General features: G+C 37.8%; 1 protein-coding gene across 4 annotated transcripts in view; it reads left to right on the top strand.

Moving 5' to 3' along the window:
• LOC124777397 (heparan sulfate glucosamine 3-O-sulfotransferase 3A1) overlaps positions 1–27,629 on the top strand; it is a 158,809-nt gene that overhangs the window by 40,298 nt on the left and 90,882 nt on the right. For all 4 annotated transcript variants that reach the window (XM_047252791.1, XM_047252789.1, XM_047252790.1 and 1 more), the window contains exons 3-5: positions 6,087–6,289; positions 14,036–14,209; positions 17,377–17,596. In XM_047252791.1, coding sequence (XP_047108747.1) covers positions 6,087–6,289; positions 14,036–14,209; positions 17,377–17,596 — 597 coding nt within the window. The remainder of the gene's footprint in view (positions 1–6,086; positions 6,290–14,035; positions 14,210–17,376; positions 17,597–27,629) is intronic.

The following is a 27,629-nucleotide window of genomic DNA, read 5'->3' as shown; positions in this document are numbered from 1 at the left end:
TGGTAACAGGCATGTCTTGCTTGTCAGCTAAGTTGACTTCAGCGATGGATTGCCAATATTGTCACGAGTTGACGGCTCTATAAATGCTAATGGAAATACTGTGTGGTGTTACTGAAAAATGATTCTGAGTGGCCAGTGGTTCCCAGCCTTCACTGTTTGGGCTACCATCCATCCTGCACCCACGACAGAATGCACATGCAGAATATGACTAACTGTCCTGTTAAGCTGTCACCAGGAAACTGAAATATCATCTCAAAATCAGTAAAAATCTGAAGAGCAAATTTTGAATGCATCTTACATGGAATGGTCATTGCTAGTCAACTTCTTATGTTGTTGTTGTTTGTTGCTTTGCTCTTGGATTACTTTGTGTGCTCATGTTGTCATTACTGCAATTGTTGTTAAAGCTTTTTGTTTTTGCTTCTTTTTTTCTGTGAATCTCCTGTAGCTTCCAAAACAGATTCACTGTTTGCAACTGATCCTGCACAACTTATACTTAGATACTCTCTGTTTTATCCTTCACATTTATTGATTTTTTAAAATTTCAGTATGCACTTCTTTGTTGTTTTGTAAACTGTTTATCAGCATTTCTATTTCAAGCCACACATACCACTTACCTTTGTTGTTTAAAGGCATATGGTATCTCATGTTATGCTAAGCCCTGAAACGATAGAAAAGAAATATTTCAGAAGGTAGTTTCTGAGTTTTCTGTTCATAGTTCCTGTCTCTCTATTTACACATTAATTGCACATCAAGTCATGTCTCATACATGTTTTTAGGACAATGTTGTTTAAGTAAGTACATTCTGTAGTTTATCTATGTTTGCATATGTTTTCAGGTTGTTTTAGTGCTTGTAATGTTGATCTTGTGGTTTCCTTGGCATTATTTTGTTAAATGTCATTTGCTCCTCCAGTTATTATAATCATGTCATCTTTTGTTAGTCGAGTAGCCTGTTTTCTGCAGCCACATTCTACATCAGACATGAGAGGATCTGGCTTCAACAGACTTCTTTTAATGAATCTTGTTCATGGGGTTTGCTTGCTGTTTTTCACCCATTGCTTCCTATGAGAGAATGCTTTGGATGTGAGTTGATAGAGTGTACATGCAATTTAAAATTTTTATGGAACACTGCTGTATCTGTAGACTCAGTATTTATTGTGGCACTCAAAACATTTAGTTGATACTTATATGAATTGTCGACTTGCAACGTAGGACATTTACCACAAGCAAGAATGTAAAAATATATATATCATTTAGTGTTGTGCAAAAGGTTTTTGGAGGCATACTGTTGTCATAAGTTTGTCTTTTTTCCTTGACAAACACAATATTATGTTCCATGCTTTGTTAAATATTTTGAAGGTTTCTACATCTTCATAATATCACATTTGTTGAGTTCACCACTTCAAAACAAACTAGCCTTTTGGCATGATATAGACATCAGGCTATGCTACGGGTCAGTTTGTTACTACGATCTTCTAGCCAGTAAATAGCTTTGTGTTGCATCACATTTGTTGGCTTTGCCAACCCTCTATTGTCACCTTTCTAAACTAGATCACTGCTATCTTAAATCACAAATTCAATTCCAAATAAAGAGGAGAGGGTATAGTTAAAGCCATAGTGATGAAAATTTAAGGAACCTGCACATAACCTGTGAATAACATAAAATGTTTTGAGTTTCAACATTTGGAACACGTCACCTTTGTTGATTACCTATGCCTGCCATACCACTGGTTACATGAAATGATGTATTGCCTGCATGTGTGCTGTAGAGCAGTAGTGCCCTGGTTGACACTACTCTTATCCTAGATTCTAACTCTCTAAGCTTCAGACAGATATTGTTTTGTTCTAACAACCTCTTTGTATGTATCTACATGTATATTATTTTGTTTGCCGTTCTTCTGTTTTGTTTGTGCCTGGTGTTAATGACTTATATGTTACTGACTATATGACGCTACGGATTGTAAGATGCACCTCAATTTTTAAGCAGTCATTTTTTAAAAAATAACATTTTTGACATTTTTATTATTAGACTGCAAAGCCAAACTAAAACTTAGTTCATAAAACAGAACTGGTCTTTAAAATCCCTGAAAATCATCATTTGAACTTTCTTCTTCTTCTTCTTCTACTTCATGGTCATTGTCCTCTTCACTGCCATTGAGATCATTACTTATGTCACACTTCTTGAAAGATTTAACAATAATATCGTCTCTCAATCTAGACCTCGACACACCTTTCCCTCTCTCCCACACTCTGTTAATCCATAATTTCATCCACTGTAGTACTAGCTTATATTCAGTCCTTTATTTGCCCTGTTAGTCTTACTCTTTTTTTTTTCAGTCAATCATGAATTGTTTTCTCTGTTTGTGGAGGGCCTAAATGCTGCACAGCTGCTGTGTTTCATGTTCTTCTGAATATGCTACTATTTTCAATTTATAGACCACGTCATGTGAATACCTTTTATTTTTTTCCATTATGAAACTAGCTACTATCAAATTACTGATAACACAAATCACTTTCATTTGAAGTTCACTGGCACTGTACACTGCAATGATCCATCATAGACTTGAAAGCGTTGTGGGTTTGTGATGACGGGGCGGGAGGGAGACAGTGTTAGCAAGCTTGTGGATCCCTGCAACTAATGTTCATTGCATCAGTGCACTGAGTTTCTCCTCTTTTCATTTCTTCTCATCCCTCCCTCCCTCCCCCCCCCCTCTCTCTCCCTCCCTCCCCCTCCCCCTCCCCCTCCCCCTCCCCCTCCCCCTCCCCCTCCATCCCTCCTCTCATATTAAATGCCGTCATGTTGTTGAGGGTTGTCCAATGCTCATTTTAATGGCTGTCACAGCTGACTTTAGAATGTAGTGCTTTTTCTGTTTTGTTTTTAGAAGTAGGAGAAGACAGAATCTGAAACTGCGAGAGTGAAAGAGAAAGTCCAGAACTGAATTCAGAGAACAGGCATATATTATAAATATAGATGTAAATGATTAAAAATGTAAATAAGTATTTTATATTTTATCTGAAGTCATATTTTGTACCAAGAAGAATGATTTTTTTAGGAAAAATATGCAAAATGCAGGATAGCAATATGCACAAGATCAAGCTGTCTGAATACTTGAAAAGGAAGAACCATTTAGAAAATATCATCACATTCACTTCATTATGACATTATACAAAACCAAAGAACAGTTATCATCCCAAAGGTTCACAGAATAATCACAGTGACATTAAATACAGTGTTGTGGCACAGCTACAGAATTGAAGCTGTAGTGAAAGTAATGTCAGACATATGTAACTTCAAGCTACTCTTCAGTCTGTCATCACAACTTCCATTACCAAAAAAATTATCGAACCAAAATAAAACATTCTTGGTGTTCAGTTCTGCTTCTCAGTCTTGTTCTAAAAGTCTGTTCACTTAAAAATGCATAATTACAGCAAGACAAAAGCTGTTACATATGAACAAGCTGTACTGGTTTTTATAATGTTCAGAAGGGGGATCACCATTACCCCAAAGTAAGTGTTAGAAGCTTTCCTTTTGTCTCTACTGACACCTATATTTAGCCATTTCTGGTATTGGGAACTAACTTGAAATTAATTTTTAGTGAGGTAGCTCACTCTCTTAAGATTATATACTATTTACAGAAACATATAAACTCATTGACTAATTGAATTAAACTCTCTGTGGATCAGTCTAGGACAGGAGTTCCCAACAAAATTTTCTCGAGGACCCCCTCATCGAGCATGATTGGTACCTTGTCATATCACAGTATCAAGTACCTAAAAAAGCTAAATTTAGAGTCTTTTTATATGTTTTCTATTTTTGGTACTTAGAAAAAACATTGACATATTCATTCTTGAGCAGCCAAAACAAAAAATCTGTTATCATAAAAAATATATTTAATATATTTTTTATTCTAATAGCATCTTGCGGACCCTTCTGGCATAGCTTGTGGACCCCTGGGGGTCCACGGACCACCTGTTGGGAACCACTGGTCTAGAATATTCAAAATCATCCACACACAAGGTGAAGTACTTTTCTTCTTTTTATTTCATCTCTCTCTCTCTCTCTCTCTCTCTCTCTCTCTCTCTCTCTCTCTCACACACACACACACACACACACACACACACACACACACACACGGCAATACTGCTAGTATTCTCCCGTTAGATGTAACAGGAACACAGTGCGTTGTGTCAGTCTGCTATCGCATGCTCATCCCTAAGGCCAAACTGTGCCTTCCAGTACTAGTTTACGAATTAAATATAATGTGTGTACTAGGGTGAAAGTGATCATCAACATAAGAAATTCTTTATTCCAACAGTCTTCTCAGTTTGCCTGCTCCTGCAATAGTAATGTTGGATGCTCTAAATCAAAACACAAATGTAAATAGCCAGTGAAATTTTGGAACATATCACTAGTACATGTACCTTAAAATGGGGACGAATATGTAGCATTTGCCATCATGAAATTGTGAAAGGAGCCAAAAGATTATGCAAAAGTCTTGCGGATACAGTAGTAACTAAGTACTGATGGTATCCATTTTCAGGATTAACTACAATGAGCAGTTTACCCATATCTCTTACGAGTGCAAATTCTCAGGCCACAAGATCATTCAGCTAGTGGATTCTAAGACAGAGTGCTGAAGATCTAATGTTCACAGCTTGTATTTTATTTACATATGTGGCAGGATTTCTAAAGTGGGATGATAAATTATCCCAGCAACTACAAGTGGGCAGATGCAAATCCTCAAGTGGTCAAGGAAGCAAGACATAGTGTACACTTTAGTATTAACTAATAAACTCCCACTGCTGACTCTTTAAAGAATAAAACTACCATGTATAAAACATTGCATTTCCTGAACTAGAGGTCATAAAATGATGTAATTTGGAAGGTATGTTAAGTGATACATGTGGATTCTATCTGCAAAGTGTGTTGTGAATAGATTTAGTAGTAAAGAAGCAGCAAATGCCTGACACTGCAATTGTATTGTTTAGTGCACGAACAGCAAAAATGTAGTTAGTGTGAAACTTTTTTTCTTTCATCATTTTGTGTGTGTGAATGTGTGTGTGGCGAGGGGGAAGGGGTGGGGGTTGAAGTGAGAAAAGTTTCATAAGTATAAGTTTTGAAATTATATGTACAATTTATTGGGAGCCACTAAGTCTCACTCTGTCAAATACTGGATGAATATAATCCGGGCAATGTACACCATGAGTTATGGTGCCTCAAGATATGTACATAAGTTAAGATTATAGCTCTTAATGAGTAATTCATGACAGCATTGTATATTCAGTCAATAACTGTATGAAATATTAAAAATCAAATTTTTGTTGTCTCTGGAAACCATTACATAGGCAACTTTCAACTGGGGCTATGCCACAGGTTGGCTTTTGAGTAATACAGTTCTACAGGCAGCAATCATGAGTGACGTGAGCCATAGCCTTTGCTAGAAAAGTTAACAGATGCTGCTTATCACCAGTTTTTATGTGGCAAATTACCCAGACAATTGAAGAATATTGTCCTTGCAGTAAGACAACAGATGCTTTTTATGCACAGTGGATACTACCCCATTTTCTGCACCTCGTGCAACAGTTCCTAACATGAACATTTAATGAGAGGTCATTTGGTGGAGAAGGACCAATAGCATGACATCCATATTTATCTAAGTTTTGTCTGTTACATTTTTGTCGGTGGGGACATTTAAAGCCATTGACATGTTTCACACTCACCAACAATGTGCACATGTTACAAGAGAGTGCGCGTCCCGTGCTCGTGACCAACTCTGAGGGCAGCCAGATGTTTCGCAGGAGTTGGTGTATCTGTGTGAAGGGAGGCCAGAGAATGTGTAAGAATGAGTGGTAACCACGTTGAACACCTCCTCCTCCTGGGGTAACAACAAAGAGATGCCCATCAAAGGACAGAATTATCCATGTGTCAACAAATATTTGTTTCCCTATGTATACTCTTGAGACATTTTTCTACTTTTGATCATTATTATGTCCTGTAAGAATATGAGAGTTATTTTGTAAACATCACATAGACATTATAGCTTTATTGTTATATTTTATTATATTGTGTATTATTTTGGTATTTATAGGATGGAGCTCCAAAATATCGATTCCTGAAACATCAGGGACTTGAACCAAGTCGTAAATTTCCTGATGCTCTTATAATTGGCGTTAAGAAGGGTGGAACAAGAGCTCTTTTAGAATTCATAAGATTACATCCTGATGTAAGAGCAGCGGGGTCAGAAGTTCACTTTTTTGATAAATTTTATGCAAAGGGTTTTGAGTGGTACAGGTATGCAATTAATTTCAGTATCCTACTGTAGAGTTAGGACATTAACTTCATTCTTTTACTCAATTTATAATACTGTGAAAGATAAATTACAACTACAGATAATTAAAAACAAATTTAATGAAGGGCACATCCTTATTTGTGTCACAATATTAACCATTAAGTGGGCGTGCCCTTTTTTATAACAATGAGGGAGCAATGACATATTTTGTACACCTTAAGCCTCGTACCATCAACTCCAGTGCCCAGTACGATGCTTTAAGAATTAGTATGTGAAACTCAATATGCTTCATCTGAAATGACTCAAAACTAGATAGAAAAATAAAATAATATTTCTTTAAATGAGTTGCAGTAATTTGTGTCTATAATTGCTACTGGTGTGTGAAATGTGCAAATCATGGGAAAAAGCCTATAGTGTGTCAAACTGGAATATTAAAACTATTGCCTTATTGATAGGTAATAGTTTGTAATTATCATAAAAGTTCGAATTTTTGAGATTTTAAGGAGGATTATTGATCATTCTTCTTCTTCTTCTTCTTCTTCTTCTTCTTCTGCTTGATACTTTTTGAGAATCAAAGTTGTTTTCTAGAACAGTGCCATTCACTCTGGCACTCTATAATTCAGTGAGAGTTTGCTCTTGCTCCAAGGAGCTAGGACCTAAGAGTGGAAATACTCTCTGCTATAACACAATTCATGCAGCTATAAGAGAATTGTTGAATGTGCCATACTCTACATGATAAGCTGAATAAAAAGCAAATAAATACAAGTGAAAAAAAAAGACATGGAATAAATGTATTTACAATCTAAATGAGTAAGCTAACATTCAATCACTATAACCAACAAATGACTTACTCCTACAAACACTGTGAAACTAAAGCACAATGAAATCAATGCTGAATAGTTTTTTGTTATTTCCTTCTCCTATGCCTTTGCTTTTCCTTGCCCAGTCTCTCAGTGTAGGGAACACAGTTCATCTGCTATTATTGGAATACAGTTTAATTGATTCATCTTTAGAAATGGTTTCAAACAATAACTATCTTACTAGAAATTTTATAGCTGATTTCCATATACAGATCTCTTCCTGTGTGATCTGCAGCCTGCAATTAATACTACTTTTTTTTCACCAAACGAAAATTGCTGTTCCTATTGTTGCAAAAATGGATTCATTTCTTGCTATTGTTGTCCTAGTACTAAAATTACCTATATCTAAATCATGTTTTAACTTACTTTGTTTAACGTGCTGGCTTTTATGTCAAGGATTACTGCCTTACACTCATCATTGACATATTGGTTGTACCCTCTGAAACACAGCAAGATAAAATCACTCCACCTACTACCATTCTACTACATCACTCCACCTGCTGTCATTCTACTACTCTTACATAACTAAATCTACACACCTTAATGTGTAGGCAGTATGAACTTGGAACTGTCAAAATGCTTTCCATACAATGTATCAAGTAATTTTATTATTCCATATCATTGTTTGTGATCAGCTGATTATAATTGTATACTTAGCTATAATTAAAACATTGTTAATTAAGAGAACTTAGTAATCAAATTTGTTACAATAGTATGCTATAAGAAAATTAGTGTGAGTTATTCAGTAGTTTTGAGATGATTGACATCACTTATTAGAAAGGCCTGATTTCAAAATTTTCCAGTAATTAAATTAATTTTTCCAGAAACTAATCAATTTAAAAGATTCACAGTTGGAGTTCAACCACACCCAATGTATTTGTGACCTTTAACCCATTATGTTTATTAGATTCCATGATTTGACATTATACTTTTCTTGCCCTAATTTTTATGAACCAGATAACATATGCTACATTATTCAATCAAGACCTTAATTAAGAATTGGCATGGTTAGCAAAATTTTGAACACAGCAATTTTTATATGTAAAGGTAATGTACCATGTAGGCGTGCAGTGTGCTAATGAAATACTACTGTGAATTTTTATGCATTTCTAACCAACTACATTTTAGTTAAAGAAGATCACTTTTGGAACGTAAGGATCATTTACATTACTAAATTTTCATCCTGTCGTTTTATAAGCTAATATGTATTTACTGATACTGCAAAATATCAGTACGCCAGACTGCAGATACAACACCCAAAAATATTCAATACCTACATGTACAGCAATCACTGTGCCAACATCTCTGCATAACTCACTTATTAAACAACATGTAGTCATTTATCTTCATGAACTTTGATAAAAACAATCTGCGAGTAACTTCTGTTCTGGTTGTATTTGAGCATCAACAACCTGGACATCTTTTTATTTTTGTCAGTGATCAGAAAGTTTGTTTTCAGTGCCAGTGGTCAAAACCATTCATGATCAACTTGCAGAATGCAGATTTAAAATGTACCATGCACAGTTGAGATCAGAATGCAAGGAAAGAAAACATTTTATAAATCACCTTTACAAGCAAGCAAACTAAATAAATAGTAGAAGTTCTATTTATTTGTTTTATAAATAAGAAGTGCTTTTGCTTGCTGCACTGTATTTTATTTCTCCCAGACACATTTCGCCATTTTCACTTTTAGACATCATCAGTGGGTTAATTCTTCACTTTTTTTGGTTGGCGTCTATACTTCCTCTCATCTGGTCACATGCTGGATGTCGCACTACAGCATTATATGTCTCATCAACACGATGAGACACGTGAATTCACAGTAGTTCCATCTTGAAATCACAGTTTTTGGTCAAATATATATAATTAGTGACAGAAGACTGATAATGCATCACTATAATAAGGACAAACAAGATGAAAAGTGGGAAGAAAAAGAGTTCAGAACATAAAAACATGCTTATGTTTCGGAAATAGAGCTGTATTGTGACTTCCAACATGTGACCAGATGAGAGGGAATGCTGGTGCCAACCAAAAATGTGAAGAACTATCCCACTGATGATGCCTTAAAGTGAAAAAGACAAAACACATCTGGGAGAAATAAAATTCGGTGCAGCAAGGAAAGGCGGCTTTTATTTACAAAACAAATATTTCTGTGCTTGATGCGGAGGATGGCCATGCAGACAAACTCGTCAGTAGAAGTTCTGTTCTTGAGAAGGAAAATTGGCCCTTATTAGCTGTAATTGAGTAGAGTAGTATGGCATTGTATCACTGATATTATGTATGAAGTTGACTCACTTAATTGGTTTCTTAACTCTGGGCTTTCTGGGTGAGACTCTGAAGCACTATACCACCAACCGGTTTCAACCCGACATAGGGGGCATCTTCTGGGTGGTTACACCATTGGTCGACTGCTGGTGGTGTCACTCCTGTCTACATAACGGCAGTTTCCTATCGTTATGTAGAGAGGAGTGACACCACCAGCAGTCGACCAATGGTGTGACCGCCCAGAAGATGCTCCCTACGTCTGGTTGAAACCGGTTGGTGGTATAATAATAATAAATGCGATTAAGACTGTTGATTAATCATACTAATCGCTGCTTCATCTCCACAACCATGTTGTCCAAAAATCACCAGGAAATCTGTGAATCCATATCAGGTTTTGCAAACCTCTGTGACCAAAAAAATAACATGCTGTGGCAATGTAACAGTGATTTTGTCATCATTGTTGAATGCCAAGTGTCATTTTCTCGTCAAACAATGAAAAGCCCAAGATGGAATAAAAGGACAGTCTGCTATTAATCTGACAGAGAACTTGCTGATTCACAGAGAGGCACCTCAAAAAGATTGTTAAACAATTTAAATGTTCACAAGGCCTCGGCCAGCCAAAGTGGACAGAAATAGTGAGTGTGTGTGTGTGTGTGTGTGTGTGTGTGTGTGTGTGTGTGTGTGTGTGTGTGTTTTGTACTTCAGAGGAAGTCTGCTTGGCTGAAAGCTTAAATGTACAACAGTCTTTTCTATGTGCCTGTCTGCAACTCAAAGTCTCCTGTATATGGTAGTACTGTTGTCATTTTGTTGTGCTGTGTTTGAGTATCCAGAAGGCAAATCAGTTTTGACACTGTCAGTGCCATTGCAGGTAATACCTACAACTCCTCATAATAGTAAGCATATGATGCGCAGTGAGGACAAAAAAGTGCTCCAAAGTTCATTGAACACTGCAGCGTTGAGAAGGGAAGGCAATTCTCTGCATTATTCGCTTGATAAATCAAACCTTGTATGAATAAAAATGAGATGACTATGAAGACGTCAAAAAAAAAAAAAAAAAAAAAAAAAAAAAAAAAATTGCAGGGCTTACTCCAATAAGTGCCCTGGCAATCACATGATTGTGCAGGTGAAACATATTAGAAACATCTAGTATCCAGACAAATCCTAGATAGACAGTAATCTCACCTGTGCAAAATACTGGCAGAAAATTATGATATAATGTTACTGAACATGCTGACACCCTTCAAAAGATTTGTTATTACAAGTGGTAGGTCAATGAAGGGCTTTGTCCTTGCATCCTAACTAATGCTTGGGGAGTCATCTACTCATGGTGATTGCCATAGGTAAATAGATTTTCATAACTTTGAGAGGCACCCTAGTATTAAAAAAAGTCAGCCATCATTGAGGAAAATGTTCCATACTGCATTAGATAGAGCAATCACCATGTTAGTATGACACAAAATTAATTGTGGTTCAATGGCTGCAACAGAGTGGTATTACCCGTAGCAACAACATGGGGAGGGATGTTATCTAGTTTACACCATGGCCACAGAGAGGTACCCAAGAGCACAATATCACAGCTGACTTCTCAACAGTAAATTTGCAGAAACTTAGAGAAGGCAACTACTGTCTAAGAGCGGGGAAGCCAATGCAATAACAAACATCAGTACATAGTTGTGGAGCTGCAATAGAATTTTGTGAAAAATTCTGTTTAGGAAAGTATTAAATGTGCTTCTATTTCAAACAATAAGGACTACTATGAGGGATCACTAACAGATGATGCTACTGACAGCTTGATAGATTAGTCATTTTAATTTTTACGAAACAGCATTCATTTTGATGGTGATGGGAGTGATGCTAATTTACACCATTCCTCTCACATCGTAGCAGTCTGGACTGTTTCCCTCCACTCCCCACACATATCCTGAAATGTTTAAAGACACCGTGGAGAAACTTACAGTCAGTGTCATGGCCCAGAAATTTTATAACACATCAAAGAAAGATAAGTGGTATTTATAGCTGTTTAAGTAATTCTTATCATCAGTTATGGAATCATAAGGTTCAGTGTAGTTTCTTTCTCAGGTGACACAGTTATAGTAATTACTCGCAGTAGATATACAACAAGATAGAAAATTGCAAGTTATATGTTTAAAAGAATTATTGATTAAAAAAATCATTTCTGCATATCAAGTGATTCAACAGCAGTGGCAGATTCAATGCTTGGACGAGAGTTAATAAGTAAAACAAAACCTTCAAATCTGGTGGTATACATTTTGATGAGAATCTAAGTTGAACACACATTTGGCGTTTTTTAGACAACTCAGTTCAACAACTTTTGTACTTTGTACCATTGCAGTTTTTTTTAGAAAATTAGATCAGTGATTTAACATACATTACTTAATTTCTTTTGATAATACCCCATGAATTTTTTTTTAGTAAGATGGAAAGACAGGAAAAGAAGAATAGTGTTCATATATTATGGGATCAGAATTGATTTCATTCTCTCACAAAATGTGCTGTAAAATAATCCAATACAGTACAACAGGGATAAAAATAACCATAAATACATTACTAGTTGCTTACATTGATTACTCTTCACTGAAATTGACTTGGAGTGAATAATGGTGTTACCAAAAGTTTTCTTCATTTACCTAATTATAAAAAAATGCTGAATAGATGTCAAAGCTTAACCTTAGAAGCAAGTTTCTTCTGAGTAACTCTTTCCATTCTGTAGAAAAATTTTCGGTTAGAAACTTGTAGCATATTTAATGCAAAATAATTACATAATTACTCCTGTTACTGAAGGGAATACTTTTTACTGTTATGAAAATCCACCTGTAAATGATCAACATGCTGCCTTATTTAACAGGCCATGAATTTAATTGTTCCATAACATTATGATAGATTATGCAAACAGAACACACAACTCACTAACTAACTACTAAGAAGTAACATGCAGATATTTTGGTGGAAGAATAGCTACCTAACTTGGCAACTGTACATGTTGGGACATCATAGCTACATCATAAAGAGAATTAAAAGAAGTAAAAATTTGAAAATTGCCTACTGGCGGTCACCTTCCTGCTTCTTGCCATTAATACATTAGTACACATTCCTTAAAGGTGGCTACTAACTCCATTCCTTGTAACTAAATGTGACGAAAGTTTATTGTTATGGTTATGATGTACAACACAGAACTTCTAAAAATTAAAACATTTATGTGGAAGACTGGATTGCTTTTCTGCACAAGAGGAGGTGTTGAGTCGCAGACAGGCATGGTGGAAAAGAGTGCTAGAAATATACAGCTTTCAGACTAAATCTATCATCAGACATAGGAAACTCACTCACAAGCACAACTCTCACACATGTGGCCACTGTTGCCTCCAGGTATTAAGGCCTACTGTAGCTGTGTCTGACATGGGCAGCAATCTAGTTGGCATTGGTAGTTTGATCCCATAATCTCACCATTCACTAGTCCGTGTCCTCCACTTGCCTATCCCCTTCCCTACTCCCATCCCAGTACTAGTTTTGCCTTCTGTCGTGCCAGCGAATATATGTATTTCTTTTCCCTTCTCTACTCCACCCACCCCACAAACATAGCCTCCCGATGCTGCAACTAACAGCCCTGCCCTGTCCCTTCTACATTCCTGCATAATCTCACAAGTTGCAGTAGCAGCTACCCCTACCACTACCTCTGCCCCTTGCTAGGCCGTGCTTCTTCCATACGCCCACTTCCCTGTCCAGTTAGATAGCTGAGATGACTCAGATCCAGTCTGGCAATGAAGATGAGAGTGAATGAATTGTGCTTGTGTGAACGTGTTTGAGTTTTGTATGTCTGATTATGGACTTGCTCTGAAGGATGAACATTTCTAGCATTCTTTTTCATTGTGCTTGTCTGCAACTCAGTGCCTCCTCTGTACACTGAGTAGCAATCTGTCATTTCCATGTTGTTATTGTTCCATACTGGACTTTTCACTGTTTGAAACTTCTGTGTTGTAATGATAAGATAGACAGATACAAATGTGCAGACCTATAGCTTAACAGAGCTGAAATTTCTAGTGATTGGCTTAATGTGGTAAATAAATTATTGAGATCAATGGCAGAATGGCAAATGCATTGCTAGTAAACACAACTGAAGAGATGTATTGTTCACCGAATTGAGTCACCAAATTATAAAAAGGAAGAGACTTAATTTTAGAAGGTAAAATAAAAAGTAATCTCTGCTTAAAATGTGAATATGATTTATTATGTATCCCTTGAGAAAGAATGCTGCATATAGGATGTTTTGGGAATAGCATGTTACCTGTTTTTACTAATTCCAGTCTTAGTCACTGTTGCTGAGAAACCTCTAACTATTCGCCATCTGGACTGATGCAAGCCATTGTCTAAAAACAAGTTTCATATCAGTGTTCTCAGTGTGCTTGTCTACTAATTAGTACTTACTTCCAGTTGAAGTTTTGCTTGTTGTGTTACTAATTGTTTGTTCTCATTGATGTCACCATAAGCTTGGCTTAAAAATTGATTTTGATAAAAAAAGATAAGATGGAAAGTCGCTTCACCTAATAGTATCATACCATTGATTTCAGCTTGCCAATATATACCACGTTTGTTTCATTCATTTAACAGAAACCGCATGCCACCAACTCTAGAAGGTCAAGTGACTATGGAAAAAACACCAAGCTACTTTGTTACAAGAGAGGCTCCACAGAGAGTCTATGAGATGAGTCCCATAACAAAACTGCTTGTGGTAGTACGAGATCCAGTAACAAGAGCAATTTCAGATTATACACAAGCTGTCAGGTGAGATAATTATACGTATGTTCGTGAATTTTCACTTCATTTCCACATAAAAATGTAAATGTTGTGTGACTAGGGCCTCCTGTCGGTAGACAGTACACCGGGTGCAAGTCTTTCGATTTGACGCCACTTTGGTGTCTTGCACATCGATGGGGATGAAATGGTGATGATTAGGACAACACAACACCCTGTCCCTGAGTGGAGACAATCTCTGACTCAGCTGGGAATTGAACCCAGGCTCTTAGGATTGACATTATGTTGCGCTAACCACTCAGCTACCGGGGGCAGACATTTCCACATGTATAACAATAACTTGTTTCTTCTTCTTCACTTTACCAAAAAATTTTGATTTTTTCCCATAAACTCTATTACATTTTCATTAATGGATCATGATATTAGATTTAAATTTTGGCTTGCTTACTGCAACATCATAACTTGTGAAGTGGGAACAGTTTTTGATGTATTCAAACACCACTACAACATGCTAATAAAAGAGCATAGAATTTTTGTCTATAAAGAATTACTCAGATGCTGAGAAATTTAGAAGTTAAATATAGACAAATATGCAATACCAATAGATTTCTAATTATCGCTGTGAATTTTGTGCCAGAGTAATGTGCCAGTACATCTATACGTCTGATTGAAACTATTTGTTATTTGACAGTTCTCACATAGAGCTACTGTATTGCCACATCAGGTGGCAGCTACAACTGAGGTAAAAGTTTAACAATTGTGTGTGGGCTGCTAACACAGGAATAACATATATCTGCTAAATGGAATTGCTTAGTATCCGATAACTGATTGGTAGTGTTCATTGCACTGCTCAAGAACCCTTGCATCAATGGATGCTTTATTTTGTGACATAAGCAGTGGCAGAAACTTCACCTGTGACGTGGTGACCAATGATTGGTTTGTCAGCTGAAGTATAGATGTTAGTGAGATGTACTGATAAAAAATTCATATCTAAAACAAGTAATGCAAATTTTGGTGTTCAAATATCCACATTGTTAGTTAGATGTATTGGTTTATATAATAAAGGCAGTAAACAATATTATTTATTAATTTATGTATGGCAGAGCAGAATTTCATTTAGCTGTAGCTAAAGAGTGGAGTAAATTTAATTTCTCTGAATGTCAGTTGTGAAATATTTTGTAAATGTTACTTCTCACTTACAAATAAAACAGAGGTGATATGTTAGCAGAAATTCCCAAGATAGCAGAAATTGCCAAGAATTTATTTGCCCTCAACACAGTCTTCCTGAAGAAAGTAATTAGATAGTATATACTGATTCTTTCAAAGAATCAGCCTGTATTTTTTACCCAGCCACGGTCTCAAAATGTCAGTTTCCAACAAAATAGGATGAGATAATATATACCAACACCATTCTCTAAAATGATTCCCTGATTGTACCACGAATGCACAGACAGATCTGTGACAAAGGGGTCCTTTAGCAAAAGTTTGATTATCTAAACAGATAGGCATTAGTTCCATATCCCACTATTTTATTATCACAAGTCCTTAGCTTCTTAGATAACACTTTTGTGTTTGCCCGCTAATGTGGTATTGTTTTTTTAAAGAAGGAAAATTTGTATTACCACTTGGACTTTATTAATATTTTACATTTTAAGTGTCCACTTTCGGTATTTTTATAAATGTGACTCAATCTTTTCTATACTGGGTCACATATATGTAAGTAGTTTAGCAAACGTACATCCGCTGTCCACCCATCATGCCTCCTATAGCGATGGTTTTGTTTCCATCACCTCTGACAACACCTGCAAATATCTTCTGCATTGCAGAGCAGTCAGTACTCTCATATCTGCTGCCACTCACCCACCTTCCTGCTTGTGACATGGTAAGGCTCTTCTCATTTATTGGATTCATACATTGAAATTGTTTATGTGCATTACTAGTTTACAGCTTTTGTCTGGCCCATTTGGTTTTTATCCAGGTTTTATTTTTAACGTGCTATTTGTTTACAACTTGACGTGAATGACGTGGAGTGGCTCTAAGGCAATCGTCTTTCTGCTATGACTTGTTAAAAACAATTTCTGTGAGTATCCATCAAGTACCGCTTTATAATACTACTTTTCAGTATCCCTTAATTCATCAGACCATTCTTAAGGATTATTTGTAAAAAAAATTTTAAAAAAGTTGTTGACATGAAACCGGTTGTTACTTTTTATGAAACGCATTTTTACAGCCTGTGTGGATCATTTCATTCAGAATAAAAATAAAAAAAACCTGCAATAATGAAGCATATTGTAGGTCATGGCAGAAACACATATTCAGAAGAAAAAAGTAAATGCATAAAGCAGAATGAGCACTGATCCAGAGGCACTTTCATATTATGAGCAATATTGTATCATATTAAGAAAACTTGTAAAAACTATTACAATATTATTTGCAGTTTGCATAAAACTGATTGAAAGGTAGAAGAAAAACTATATTGAATATTGTTTAGAGAGGCCATGGAAGCAGACATTTATTACAGCAACTCTATTAAGGAGAAGGGATACCTAATGAAGAATATTACATGTCTAACAAACACTTCAAAAATTATTTTTGAAATGTGAGTGTGAAAATTGGTTTGTAATGATATTAGAGTGTCATTGATATTTAACATCAAATTATAAGGTAATTATATAAATTTTTTCACAGTAAAAAGTGTAAGACACAAATATGAGAATTTTTGTGTGTCTGCAGTCTACATGTGTAGTAGGGAGTGTCCATAGTGAAGTGCTAGTAGGGAAACAAACAATAGAATATCCATAGCAGTAAATGTTGCAGGGGGACATTTTTTGTCCATATGAATTCCATTAAGTCAAACTGTACCTTTACAGTAAAAATTTTTTAATGCTACCACATGCCAGCTCTGAGTATTTGAACAATGTTAATAATAGAACTGTAACAGGAAGGAAGCACCATTGCCATAATTGGTTAATCTTTAGTGAGATTATCAAAGAAAATTTGAGAGAACAAGAAGTTACTCATTTTGCTAGTTCAATCAAAGTTTCACTGTTTTGGCAAGTTGTTTTGTTCAGTGTATTCTAAATCATTCAGGAATGAATAGTACACATTTGTTTTTGCAAGAATCATTGTTCTGGACATCTTACTGAAATTGTCTGTTCCATTTCTTGAACCTTTGTCAACTTACTAATATTTTGCAGCAAGAAACTTGATATGCCACAGTTTGAGGAGTTGGCTTTTTTTAACTTTACTGGAAGAGAAGGTAAAACAGTGGTGGATACTTCATGGGGACCTGTGAAAATTGGTATTTACGCACGGCACTTGGAACGATGGTTACGGTATTTCCCATTGCGACAGTTGCATTTTGTCAGTGGAGAGCAGCTTGTAATCGACCCAGCAGCAGAGATGGCTAGAGTGCAGGTATATTAGCTTCTTGGCATGAGGTATTGTATTAGTTAACCATGTCTTGTTGTAATGAAAACCCCCGTCACAACTTCCCCTCCCACCATCATGTATCTCTCTTTCAGCAGAAATTATTATAGTCCTACATGTTTTCCTAACCAACAACAGTCTCTTCATTGTGTGTACCTACTGATATTGTATAATACCATATTTATACGGATCAGTCAATAAATATTGTGAAGTTAGAGTTTTATAGTGGGTAGCTTTACTTAATAATTTTTACTTGTTGCTATGAATGTAAAGTTTATTCCCTGTATGCTGTGTAAATGAACATACATTTATAAAGAAAATGTTGAAATTCTCAGTGGCATTAAGAGACTCTTTATAAGTATAAATGCCACTGTCGTACAGTTTGTGAGGAATAAGTGATGTCATCAGCAGTTTAGTAGGGCATCTACTTTACTGCCAATGTTAGATTGTTTCATTGTCCTATAGAACCTTCCTGGGAACAGTGCAACTAAGAATTATCTTTCCAACACATCTGAGCTCTCTTTAACACATTTAGTTTAACTTTGTTGATCAAAGTCATTTATCAGTCACTAGCTTTTCTGTTCTGTTACTTTTTCCTTGTTTAGTTTCATTGTGCTACATCACCATTTTATTTATTTCCAGCTCAGTATTGTTTGTTTATTTTTTTACTTCAGTCATCTTTTATAAAAGATGTTTATAAAATAGTGGACAGTGTATTGGGGTATTTTTATGATATCTTGTACAAATGTTAGAATGTACCGGTAATCCTAGCTATTATAAAACATTTGTCAAAGGTCTTTGCCAGTGTAATAGCAGTCTACATGATTTATGTTAAGGTTTCCCCCATACTTCAAACACTCTTCCATAGTGAAGCTCAATGCATGCCTAGTTTTATCTTCAGTTTCACCTACATCCTATAAAAGAGATCAGCACAACTTTTGCGTTTCTGTTAACTCATATTCTAACATTTCTCACGGTTCCAGCTGACCATGGTGGAGCTTTTAAAGATTGAATTCCATACTTAAATGGACATCTGAGTCTCTTCCTTCAGTCCGATCATTCTGTAGCTCTGCAGCCCTTCCTGACACCATGCTATTTCCCTAAGCTGACTCATACAAAAGTCATTATAACTTTTAAACATGATTGCCACAACAAAGTATGTGCATAATATCATTTGCTTCCTGCAGCAGTCATTGTTGAAGCTTAGCGCTTAGCAGTTGCATTATATGTAGTGATTTCACTCGTAAATACCTAGGTTTACCAAAAGTAAAAGGTAAAAATCTGTGGCAGGAGCCCGTGACTGTGTCTTTCTTCATTGCAGCACTAGTGGGAAGAGGATAGGTGGGGAGGGGGGGGGGGGGGGGAAGGGAGGAGGAGGAGGAGAGTGGCAGTGCACCCATCATCTCAGCCACCTTTTTCCTCCGATACTCATTTTAATACCGAGCTGGGTGGACCTGAGTCTGTCCTGGAGGGATTGGAATGAGGAAACATCCCCATTCCTATCCAAGATTAAAACTGGAATCTGTAAGATCCTGATAGGCCACCATGGCCAGTACATAAGGCTGCTATCAGGTGAATAATGTTGCTGCTACATTTCATAGATGTATTCTGAGAAATGGGGTGTTTTTTTTAGGTTCGACAGGCCTTGCATCACAGATACAAATTACAAATATTTGCTTTGACACAGAGCGCCTTGTATTGTGACTGGAACTGACAGTTGTGTTCTGGAAATTATTAGAAAATCAAAACCCAGTCAGGTGGAAATTGCAAAACTTATCTGTGTAAACTGAGTAGGATACTGTTAGTAAAATGGAAACTGCAACACATTTTACAACTAACACTGCTTTGTGGGCAGGCAAAAATTAAATGATTATTTGCCAATGTCAAATGCACAAAGTGCGCATTGCCTCAGGTGAATTCTGTTGGTCAACTGTGTGTATGATATTTATGCAGAAGGTATTGAGAAAATGAAATAAATTTGTTTTGTGGTGGCATCGTAAATAGCCAGAAGAAAAATGTAAACTGAAAAATAATGTTCTTTACACTAATGTGCAGTTACATAAATAATGGTTATCTAAGCAGGCAAAAAATGAATACAAACGTCTCAAAAATGAGATCGACAGGAATTGCAAAATGGCTAAGCAGGGATGGTTAGAGGGCAAATGTAAGGATGTAGAGGCTTATCTCACAAGGGGTAAGATAGACACTGCCTACAGGAAAATTTTAAAGAGACCTTTGGAGAAAAGAGAACCATTTGTATGAATATCAAGAGCTCAGATGGAAACCCAGTTCTAACCAAAGAAGGGAAAACAGAAAGGTGGAAGGAGTATATAGAGGGTCTATACAAGGGCGATGTACTTGAGGACAATATTATGGAAATGGAAGAGGATGTAGATGACGATGAAATGGGAGATACGATACTACGTGAAGAGTTTGACAGAGCACTGAAAGACAGTTGAAACAAGGCCCCGGGAGTAGACAACATTCCATTAGAACTACTGATAGCCTTGGGAGAGCCAGCCCTGACAAAACTCTACCATCTGGTGAGCAAGATGAATGAGACAGGCGAAATACCTTCACACCTCAAGAAGAATATTATAATTCCAATCCCAAAGAAAGCAGGTGTTGACAGATGTGAAAATTACAGAACTATCAGTTTAATAAGTCACAGCTGCAAAATTCTAATGCGAATTCTTTACAGACGAATGTAAAAACTAGTAGAAGCCGACCTCGGGGAAGATCAGTTTGGATTCCGTAGAAATGTTGGAACACGTGAGGCAATACTGACCTTATGACTTATCTTAGAAGAAAGATTAAGGAAAGGCAAACCTACATTTCTAGCATTTGTAGACTTGGAGAAAGCTTTTGACAATGTTGACTGGAATACTCTCTTTCAAAGTCTTTAGGTGGCAGGGGTAAAATATAGGGAGCGAAAGGCTATTTACAATTTGTACAGAAACCAGATGGCAGTTATAAGAGTCAAGGGACATGAAAGGGAAGCAGTGGTTAGGAAGGAAGTGAGACAGGGTTTTAGCCTCTCCCTGATGTTATTCTATCTGTATATTGAGCAAGCAGTAAAGGAAACAAAAGAAAAATTCTGGAGTAGGTATTAAAATCCATGGAGAAGAAATAAAAACTTTGAGGTTCACCGATGACATTGTAATTCTGTCAGAGACAGCAAAGGACTTGGAAGAGCAGTTGAACGGAATTTACAGTGTCTTGAAAGGAGGATATAAGATTAACATCAACAGAAGCAAAACAAGGATAGTGGAATGTAGTCGAATTAAGTCAGGTGATGCTGAGGGAATTAGATTAGGAAATGAGAGACTTGAAGTAGTAAAGGAGTTTTGCTATTTGGGGAGCAAAATAACTGATGATGGTCAAAGTTGAGAGGATATAAAATGTAGACTGGCAAAGGCAAGAAAAGCGTTTTGGAAGAAGAGAAATTTGTTAACATCGAGTATAGATTTAAGTGTCAGGAAGTCGTTTCTGAAAGTATTTGTATGGAGTGTAGCCATGTATGGAAGTGAAACATGGACGATAAATAGTTTGGACAGGAAGAGAATAGAAGCTTTTGAAATGTGGTGCTACAGAAGAATGCTGAAAATTAGATGGGTAGATCACATAACTAATGAGGAGGTATTGAATAGAATTGGGGAGAAGAGGAATTTGTGGCACAATTTGACGAGAAGAAGGGACCGGTTGGTAGGACATGTTCTGAGGCATCAAGGGATCACAAATTTAGCATTGGAAGGCAGCGTGGAGGGTAAAAATCGTAGAGAGAGACCAAGAGATGAATACACTAAGCAGATTCAGAAGGACGTAGGTTGCAGTAGGTACTGGGAGATGAAGAAACTTGCACAGGATAGAGTAGCTTGGAGAGCTGCATCAAACCAGTCTCAGGACTGAAGAACACAACAACAACAACATCTAAGGGTGCATTAGGATCATTAAACTGGCAAGCAGTTCAGTGTACTTAAGCAGAAAACCTCATGTGACATGAAAATATTTCATCGAATTTGTAATGGGATTACCACCATTGTTATGTGATGTCTCTCACAAATGACTTACACTGAAACACAGCAAATTGTAGTTTCTGTAATGCACTATAAAAACGAATAATAGTGTATGAGTTTAAATTAATGGCCTAGTTGTAGCTGGTTGTAGTGTCTAGTAATGTGGATGGTACTCGAAAGAATATATCATGAAACAGTAAGTTTATCCTTCTTATAAGTGACATCATAAGAAAGATATTCCAAGGACCAGACTTACTATAAAAAATCACAAAAAATTAGATATGAAGTATTTTGCGTTACATATTTTAGAAACATTGTGGTAAATGTAGAGGGACACAAATTTTTTGCATTACTAACAAGTTTCATTTCATATTCCTCTGTTTTAGTGCGTTGCACAATATTTTGTTGGATTCTTCTTCTTTTAAGCAGCTGGGATAGCCACCTGAAAATGAGCCCACTCCTTTCCTTATGAATATGAAGGATAAGGAACAGAGACCAAGAGCTGTTGTTGTCTTATTATTTATTCCAAGACTTCACTGATTTTATATAATTCCTCTGCAGTTGTAATATTTATGCCAGTGTTTGTTTACAAGAGTTATCAAATCAAATCAAATTAAAGTAAACAAATCTCTAGTGATCGAAGACTGGTATAAATACTACAATGCCAAGCATCTGGATCACAGTGTCTTCATCGTACAGATGCCACTCTTGATCAGCATTGTTCCACAGTTTTTACACGAAAGTCTTAGAATCTTTTCATATGCTGACCTGCATGTTAATGTTGCACAGTGTAGGCTTTGACTATGCATGTGTTCATAATATAGGGAAGCCTTTTGTCACATTTTCTCATTATTTCTATCACTAGAATTGTGGTCTTTCTTGTAAACTTTTAGGAGAAGAAACCCAAAGAGAAAAACAATATGGCAAAAAACCATGTGCTTGTAATTTGTGTTCTCTTTTATAGTCTCACAAAATACTAAAGTCACAGTGCATGTTAGATAGTATTTTCTCAACAACAACTCTTTTTGTATGTAAACCACGTTAAATCCGATAGTTTTGTGTGGTTGTATAGGTGGTCATATAGGTCTGAAATTCACTGCTGGTTATCTAGAATGAATGGCGTGGCTCATCATTAAGACAACAGATGTGTATTCACAAGGAACACTGTCCATGTCTGGCCATCAGACCGCTTAATCAAACGTTGGGATTGTTGCTTTGAAAGAGCCCAGCCAATTTCCATTGCTATCCTCTCATAATCTATCTAAGCTTCTTGTCATTGACAAGACATTAAACCCTAATTTTCCTTCTTTCCTGATTATCTTTTTTCACCTACCCTCTGTCGTTATTAGGAACAAGTGGAAAGTCACATCTGTAGCACACTGTTTCATCAGAGTTGCCTGACCCCAGGAAAGTTTGTGTCATTGCAGCTGTATGGCACCTATGTATCAGGTCCTGTTTACCAGATGTGTTTGTCATATGCCATTTATGTTTGGAATTTAGACAACATATTTCCATAATATTCTTCTGAGTTATAAGAAGTGTCATATTGTAAAATGATCTTCCAACATTTTGACTATTATTGCAATTTGACTTTTGCTGGCATACTTGGGACAGAGTAAATTCAGTATTACAGCTGCTAATAAAGGCCACTTGCAATAATGGGCAAAATGTTGGAACATCATTTAACTACATAACACTTCCTACAAACCAGAAAAATCTTATGGAAATTGACTCCAGCAACAAAAGTCTGTGAATGTGGGTGGCAGTGTGTTTGTTTTGTTGTGCCAAGTTCATTGCACAAAGCTTGTGAAAACTGAAGAAAAGGAGAAGAACATTATGCTTAAGGAAGAGGATAATGTGAAGAGATTTGTTTAGTATTGACATTCTTTCATGTAGCATCGGCATGTTTTTTATTGAGAAGTTGTTGGTTAGGATTCTGACATTTACAATGATCATTTTTATTTTTAAAATTGAAGTTGGCAAATCTCCTTGATGATACTGAGTCTTCAATATTAAATATTTTCTTCCTGATGCAGTCACTCACTTCAAAAATCTGTGTGTGATATTAAAAATTCATTGCTGTACACAAATAAAGCTTTAACATTGTGATCTTCAGGTGAATACATGCTTCTTATTGCTATAATTTGGTTTTTGGTTCTACCTCACCAACGTCTATTCAATTCAATTTTTATCATCCCATAACATGCCTTATACAATCAAAGTTTGTGACATAGGTGACTTGTCAGTTTTACACTATATATAACAATACTAAAAATAGACAATACACTAATAATATATATGGTGTAACATCTTCAAAGAGGTATTTTAATTTCAATTATAATGCATTGTCACCATTCATGAAATCTTCTACACTATAGTAACATTTATCTTTCAGATATTTTTCCAGGTCTCTTTTGGTACCTTTTACATTTGGGTCATCCATATCTTTCCATATTTTATTTACAAATTTCATGTCCATATAGTATGGGGTTTTTTCATATGATTTTAAACGGTGGGTAGGTAACATGTAGCTCGTTCTATGTTTAGTATCATATTGATGCAAGAAGAGGTTGCCCTCGAAAAGTTGTGGGTTTCTTTTCGTGAAAGTGAGAGTTTCATAGATGTATATTCTAGGAATGCTCATTAGATCCAGTTTTACAAATAAAGGTTTGCAGTGTTACTTTGGCTTTGCTCCCATCATTGCTCGGATGATTCTTTTTTGTAGTCTAAAAGCTCTAAGTAAATTTGTTTTTTCAGACCCCCAGAAAATTATACTATACCTAATGACTGAAACAAAATATGCATTATATACAGTTTTTCTTACAGCTAAATCAGTAATACTATACAAGATATTCATAATATATACAAGGCTATTCAGTCGACCCAGTATGTTGTCCACATGGTGACTCCATAACAGGTTTTTATTGACTAACACGCCAAGGAATTTGACACAGTCTGCAGTCTCTAATTTTTTGTCCATATACCTTATTTCATTTATAGACTGTGAAATGTCGTGCAGTACTGAATTTAACTCATTCCTGTTCTCGGAGTTAACATGGCGACATTTCTACATAATGTTCCATTTATTTACAATATGAATGAATTTGACTGTGTAACACTAATTCCACATCTTAGTTGCATACTGTTTGAAGATAGTTTGTGTGTCATTTGTATGGCCTCAGATTTCGAAAGAAATTAAACTACTTGCACAGTACAAGTTGGCTTCCACAACACTGTTTTGTGACTGAGTGGACAGGGCAATAATCTTGCAAGTATGGTGTGCCAGGCAAGTGGAACAATGTTAATGAGTCATTTGTGAAGATCCCATTCCCTAACCACGTATATCTCAGACTTCACCCCATATACAGTATTATGAATGGAGTTGGAAGAAAGCTGACATCCACACAGGGAGTGCTAGGACTTGAAATAAACTGTATGCGTAAGGTACAAGTATATTGGGAGTGGAAAGGAACATCTTCAGCAGTTGCTGATCTCCCTCCCTCCCTCCCTCGGGCTTCTCTCTCTCCTTCCCTCCCTTCCTCCTTCCCCCTGCCCCTCCCTCCCTCCGTCCCTCCCTCCCTCCCTCCCCCTCTCCCACCGCCAAATATTTGAGAAAAGTTATGAAGAACTGCATCACTTGACCAAAAAATACGCATGTGTTGAAAATTTCTCTTTCTCAAGATGTAATGAGCTATAAAATCATATTAAAATGAGGGAAACTGTCAGTAAGAGACTGACTGTTGGTGTTGGTACATGTTGTTGTTGTTGTGGTCTTCAGTCCTGAGACTGGTTTGATGCAGCTCTCCATGCTACTCTATCCTGTGCAAGCTTCTTCATCTCCCAGTACCTACTGCAACCTACATCCTTCTGAATCTGTTCAGTGTATTCATCTCTTGGTCTCCCTGTACGATTTTTACCCTCCATGCTGCCCTCCAATACTAAATTGGTGACCCCTTGATGCCCCAGAACATGTCCGTTAACCGATCCCTTCTTCTAGTCAAGTTGTGCCACAAACTTCTCTTCTCACCAATCCTATTCAATACTTCCTCATCAGTTCTGTGATCTAATCTTCAGCATTCTTCTGTAGCACCACATTTCTAAAGCTTCTATTCTCTTCTTGTCCAAACTATTTATCGTCCATGTTTCACTTCCATACATGGCTACACTCCATACAAATACTTGCAGAAACGACTTCCTGACACTTAAATCGATACTCGATGTTAACAAATTTTTCTTCTTCAGAAACACTTTCCTTGCCATTGCCAGTCTACATTTTATATCCTCTCTACTTCGACCATCATCAGTTAATTTGCTCCCCAAATAGCAAAACTCCTTTACTACTTTAAGTGTCTCAATTCCTAATCTAATTTCCTCAGCATCACCCTCTAGGGGTCTTCGATGTCCATGATGACTGGTGAGGATTCAAATTCCGCGGCGCCTGGTACCAGATCCTTCCCTCCTGAAACTTGTGCGTAGGGGCGGAAACGCCCCGGACGGTACCGAGGTGGGCAGCAGTTGGAAGAGGAGCTGCGCTCATCAACCGCTATTGGCGTGGAGGAAGGGACGCCCGAGGTATCCATGATAGCCGATCCAGAGTCCAGGGCAGGGCAGGGGAGGGAGATGCCAATACGCCTGGGGGCGGCGAGTGCCGGCAGCAGGCCCGCGGGGAGACGGCAACTGGGAGCAGGGATTGTGACTCGAGGACCACGTCTGCACCCGTAGGAGGTAGAGGAAGAGGCGGCGGCACGAGACCTGTGGGGCCCATGTGAGCAGAGCTGATTATGATGGTGGCACTCCACCACTTTTGACGCCTGCTTCGATGTCACATGGCGCCCATGGGCTGCGACGACCGTGGCGGGTGTCCAAACAGCCTTGCGCCCATACTCGCGGGCCCACACAGCTGTGCCAGGGGAATACCACTGCGAGGTCTGGGAGTGGGGGTGGGAGGAGGATGGCATCAGCAAATGGAGCAGGGTCTGTGGCTGTCGCCCATGGAGGAGCTCTGCCAGACTGCGTCCGTCAATTGGCGTAGTGCGATACATGCTCAAAAACAGGGTGAGGGATGACGTGGTTGGAGATGTGTCGACTGCCTTAGTCAACTGGTGTTGAAAAGTGCGGACAAGCCTCTCCGTCGCGCCATTGGATGAAGGGTGGAAAGGGGGGCTATGGATATGTTTGGTACCGTTGGCCTGACAGAAGTCGTAGAAGGAGGGCGCCGTGAATTGGGGACCATTGTGTGTGGCAAGCCCTCAATGGCGAGAACCTGGGCCAGGGCCGTGAGTGTAGCCTCTGTGGTGGTGGATGCCATGCGGACAACATTTGGGTATTTGGAGTAGGCATCAATGATGAGTAACCCCATGGACCCCATAAACGGACCCGCAAAATCGATATGGATGCCGTCCCAGGGCCAGCGAGGCACAGACCAGGGTGAAAATGACTGAGGGGGGCTTGCCTGGTGACGTGCACAGACAGTGCGCCCATGGACCAGGCGCTCAATATCGCCATTGATGCCAGACCAGTACACGTGCCGGCGAGCCAAAACTGTCATACGGGACATACCCCAGTGCCCGTGGTGTAACAAACTGAGCACCCAAAGCCGCAAGTCCGGAGGGATGACCACCTGATGGGCATCTGACTCCATGGCCAACAGAACGACATCATCGATCATGGAGAGCCTGTGGGAAAGGGGGCGCCAGGGGCTGAAATCGGACTGCATCCGACGAGTAACATAGGAGGGCCACCTGTGGACCATGTAGTGGAGAATCTGCCGCAAGACAGGGTCGCGGTGGGTAGCTGCAGCAACATGAGCAGCCATGACAGGCAGTCCATCCAGCGCATCCCGGCGGGCGGAATCAATGTGAAAGCAGAGGACCTCCTGTTGGCCAAAGGCAGGATCGGGGCCTGCTGGGAGACATGACAAAGCATCCATGTTGCATGATGGGTGGTGGGCTTATACCGGATGGTGTATGCATGATTACGTAAAACAATGGAGACGTTGAGCCATC

This window comes from Schistocerca piceifrons, chromosome 2 (assembly GCF_021461385.2).
Source record: "Schistocerca piceifrons isolate TAMUIC-IGC-003096 chromosome 2, iqSchPice1.1, whole genome shotgun sequence".
Classification (NCBI taxonomy): Eukaryota; Metazoa; Arthropoda; class Insecta; order Orthoptera; family Acrididae; genus Schistocerca; species Schistocerca piceifrons.
The sequence above is the reverse complement of the archived record's forward strand: the minus strand, read 5'-3'. Positions and strand labels throughout refer to the sequence as shown.